Source organism: Neophocaena asiaeorientalis, unplaced genomic scaffold (assembly GCF_003031525.2).
Source record: "Neophocaena asiaeorientalis asiaeorientalis breed wild unplaced genomic scaffold, Neophocaena_asiaeorientalis_V1.1 scaffold336, whole genome shotgun sequence".
Lineage (NCBI taxonomy): Eukaryota > Metazoa > Chordata > Mammalia > Artiodactyla > Phocoenidae > Neophocaena > Neophocaena asiaeorientalis.
This window is the reverse complement of record NW_020174788.1, coordinates 574582-578429: the sequence shown is the minus strand read 5'-3', so window position 1 is coordinate 578429 and position 3848 is coordinate 574582. Positions and strand designations below refer to the sequence as shown.

General features: G+C 36.9%; 1 protein-coding gene across 5 annotated transcripts in view; it reads right to left on the bottom strand.

Annotated features, from left to right (window-relative positions):
* Positions 1–846: 846 nt before the first annotated feature.
* EBF1 (EBF transcription factor 1) overlaps positions 847–3848 on the bottom strand; it is a 449793-nt gene continuing 446791 nt past the window's right edge. For all 5 annotated transcript variants that reach the window (XM_024760167.1, XM_024760169.1, XM_024760168.1 and 2 more), the window contains one exon: positions 847–3061. Coding sequence is in view for 3 of the 5 variants with exons in the window: in XM_024760169.1 (XP_024615937.1) it covers positions 3030–3061 (32 nt within the window). In the remaining 2 variants the exon portion in view is untranslated. The remainder of the gene's footprint in view (positions 3062–3848) is intronic.

Sequence of the window (3848 nt, the reverse complement as noted above, 5' to 3'; positions counted from 1 at the left end):
CTGAAGTCTTAATTGAATTCGCTATTTCATTTTCTTCTTAAAGCCATATTCTGTATTTAGGGTAACATCTTTTACTTGTAAAAAGTTCTGTGTAGAAGAGAGAGGGTCAGAGGGCCAGAACGTCTTTTCATCTAATCAATATCAATAGAGGCAACAAAACACAAATTATACACATTTTAAAGGTTCTTTGGACTTTCGAGAAAAGTTCTAACCACTACACATGGCTGACAGTGGGTGGCGTTTGTTGTCAAGGTCTGAGCCCGACACCTCACAGGCTGACCCGGGTCCTTCACAAACAGTTAAGGGGCTCACCAGACAAAATATGGCTTTAAATTGTACACATCTTCAGGCCAGCGCTTAGCACACGAATTCAGACAACCTTTCTGAGTACCGAGAAGCAATGCGTCCACTTTGCTTACATTTTCCAGTTTTATTATTATTATTAATCATTATTATTATTTCTCACCAAGAAAAATCAGCTTTGCTCCCCTCCCTTCCCTCCCGCAACACCCCTCCCCCACCCTCCCCAACCCATAAAAATCGCACTCTGACAGTCGAAAACCATTGCAAAATCCATATGGGGGCATGCACAGTTGCAGCATTGTTGTAAATTTCTTGCTCTACTAGAAAAAGTTACATTGTCTTAAGGTAACAAAACAGTTCTTTTGTGCTTTTCGATTTCTTTGTGTTTTTTTTTTCTTTTTTTTCTTTAGTGAAAACCATTGCAAAATCCATATGGGGGCATGCACAGTTGCAGCATTGTTGTAAATTTCTTGCTCTACTAGAAAAAGTTACATTGTCTTAAGGTAACAAAACAGTTCTTTTGTGCTTTTCGATTTCTTTGTGTTTTTTTTTTCTTTTTTTTCTTTTTCTTTTTTCTTAGAATGTTAGTGATGACTGACAGTTACAATGTACAAGTGAAATGAATATGATTTGCATTGTTAAGGCATCCAATCTGCTGGTTTATATTTATGTGAAAGACAGAGGAAATATACAAGCAGACTTAGGAAAGAAAGTATGTTCATTGATTTCTATGAAGTTTCTCCCCGGAATTTAATGCACAAAATGCGTCACTCCAAAGGGAGAGGTTCCATGCATATTAATAGAGTAAAACAGCATTAGGGTTTTTTTCTGTAAGCTTCCAAAGCAAAGGATACATTTTTTTTTAATCTACAGAACTAAATGCTACAAGAATAATATGCTACTATTTTTTGCCATATATTGGAAAAAACTTCTTAACTTACAAATAATACAAAAATAGACAATGGCTTTTGGGTGAAAATTAAAAAAATGAAGCATGGTTTAAAACAATACTAAAAATAACTATAAATGAAATGTTTAAAAATCACATTGAAATAGCTAATATAACTATAGGTGGCCAAACAAATACGCACTTTTCACATAGCAAACATACACAATAAAATAAACTGGGAGTCGGAGGTAAAGGAGGAGGGGGAAAGCAATGTACAAATTCCAAAGATAAATACATTATTTATACGGATATCTTACAAAATCCCCTTTAAAACAAAAAGCCTTTTAATTAACTTTGCAAGTATGTGCAAGCTAAAGGTAGTGAGCTTTTTTTTTCTTTGCAAAATATGCAGTAAAATCTTTTTTTGTGATATTGAAAAACTGTCTTAAGACATTAAAATGTATAAATAGAACAACAACTTTGGCAAAAAATCACAAAAAATCTACAGTATTTATAACTACATACAAAACACAACAGCAAAGAAAAAAATATCAGGCAAATGCATCCTCAGAGCTTTGCTGCATCTTTGCTATTAATTCCTATTTTTAAGAACACTTCCCAGATAATGAGAGCAAAAATTCCCATCGAACAGAAAACCATGTTTTGGAGATCTCAACCTTCTTCTCCTTTCTCCCAGTTTCCTTTTATTCTTAATTCCAAAGCACTTAACCTGTCGTTTCAATCTACTATGTTACAAATGGTAAGGGTCGACTGATAGAGGCGCTACCTCGGATGGGAAATCTGAAATACCTGCCATGTTGCTTTTGTCAGCTTTTGAAGGATTGGTATGAAGTCAGCATCTAGGATGAGTAAACTTTAACAATGTAAATGGCGGAGTGTAAGTGGGATTTTGGTTTGATAACTGGAGGGCATAATGTGGAATTCTGTGCCTGACCCTGTTCCATGAAGTCTCAAAGGAGATTCTCACACAGCACGTGTGCCACCAAGCTCTCGAGAGGCCATCGGCTTCCGAAGAAGTTGACATAAGCAAAAGAGAGAGAGTGCTGTCAGGTTTAAATATGCAGTTTTAAGATCTGTCTAGAGGCACTGGATTTTTGAGTAGAAGGGGAAAATGTGATCACTTACATCACTTTTTAACTTTCCAGGCTGCATTTATTTACACAGTTACTTAAGACAACAATACAAAAGAGAGAAATAAGCTTGCACTGCTAAGGGGTGGCATGTTAAGTTAGATATTGGAAATGCACTGTCCGAGTAACTACCACTTGATATGCTTTAAGGCGCAAAAGCCGACCCTTAGTTTTCTAAAAAAATCTAACTGGCATTCCTATTCTGTCCCATACAAGCTTTTTTTTTTTTTCTTTTTTTCTTTTTAAACTTTTTTGTAAATATCACCATTTCATTCTCCTTTTACACAGCTTTAAAAACATCATAAATTAAAACATGGAGTCTTATTTATAGTGTCCCTTGTATACAGCTTTATGGTTTATAAAAGACAAATGATTGCCGAGTTAAGCTTTTAAAAAAAAAAAGAGAGAGAGAGAAAGAAAAAGAGGATTTGCTTCTATCAACACAGAATAAATATATCCCCCCAAGGACTTGGGAGGTACAACTGTAACCAACACCCTGCATTAGCAGATCCCTTCCAATTTCAGTATTTGCAAGGTCGGTGATATTGTTTGTTTAAAAATCTGCAGTTATTGTGATTCCTCTTAAAAAGGCCTGAGTTAAAAGTTCCACTCTGGGACTTGTATCAGATTACTTTCTGTAGCAGAATCCAACCTCTTCATTAATAAAATTCTTCAAGGCAATTCTTTCACATGGGAGGAACAATCATGCCAGATATCGCTGTGAAAAGAGAAGACAAGAGTAAATGGTTTTGCATCCAAACTTCTCACTGAAAGAGGGGAAAAAAAAAAAAAAAGATGGAAAAAAACACCCACACACCACTATGTTGGTTGAATATTAGCCACACATGTGCTTTCTCATCTTCCCTGGAAGGAGCTTTTATTATAAAATATACATGTACTTTATTAAGAATGATAGTATGTCAGCATGTGTATGTGTCTTTAACAGAAAAGAAGATCCTAAGCATCCCTCCAAATCTGATTTCAATTTTAAAACATAACTGGAAAGTCACATAGTTTGCATACTGCTGGGAAAGTTGCAGCCCAACGCTTGCAAAATAGTGAGAATTTTCAGTTTGTCACTCTTTTTATTCCCCTCCCCTTCGCTTCCAAAATATACAATAAAAAACTGGTCCATTGTAACAGCCAGTAGTTCCTACCACAACCCGTGGCTCTGCCTGCGCTCTGTGTGAGCATGAGGACGGAGGCTCAGAGCCTCAGAGAGAGTGATCTGAGTGACTCCATTTAGGTCCTCAGGCCTGGGAGAAGGGGATACTGGCTCCAGAAAGCGTTGTTCACTGGAGGATGCGGACGCAGAATGTCTTCTATGCCACTGCTTCACTCAGGGTTTCTGGAATGGTCTGACCGTGTCCCTAGAAAACTGTAGCCTAGGGAAGCTAAAGAGAGATCCTAGGCAAAGGGAAGGCTGTATGGGATAATCAAAACTCTTGCAAAGCCGTGTTAGGAACCCACACACAGCTGTATTTAGAAAAGCATGGAGTCTGACA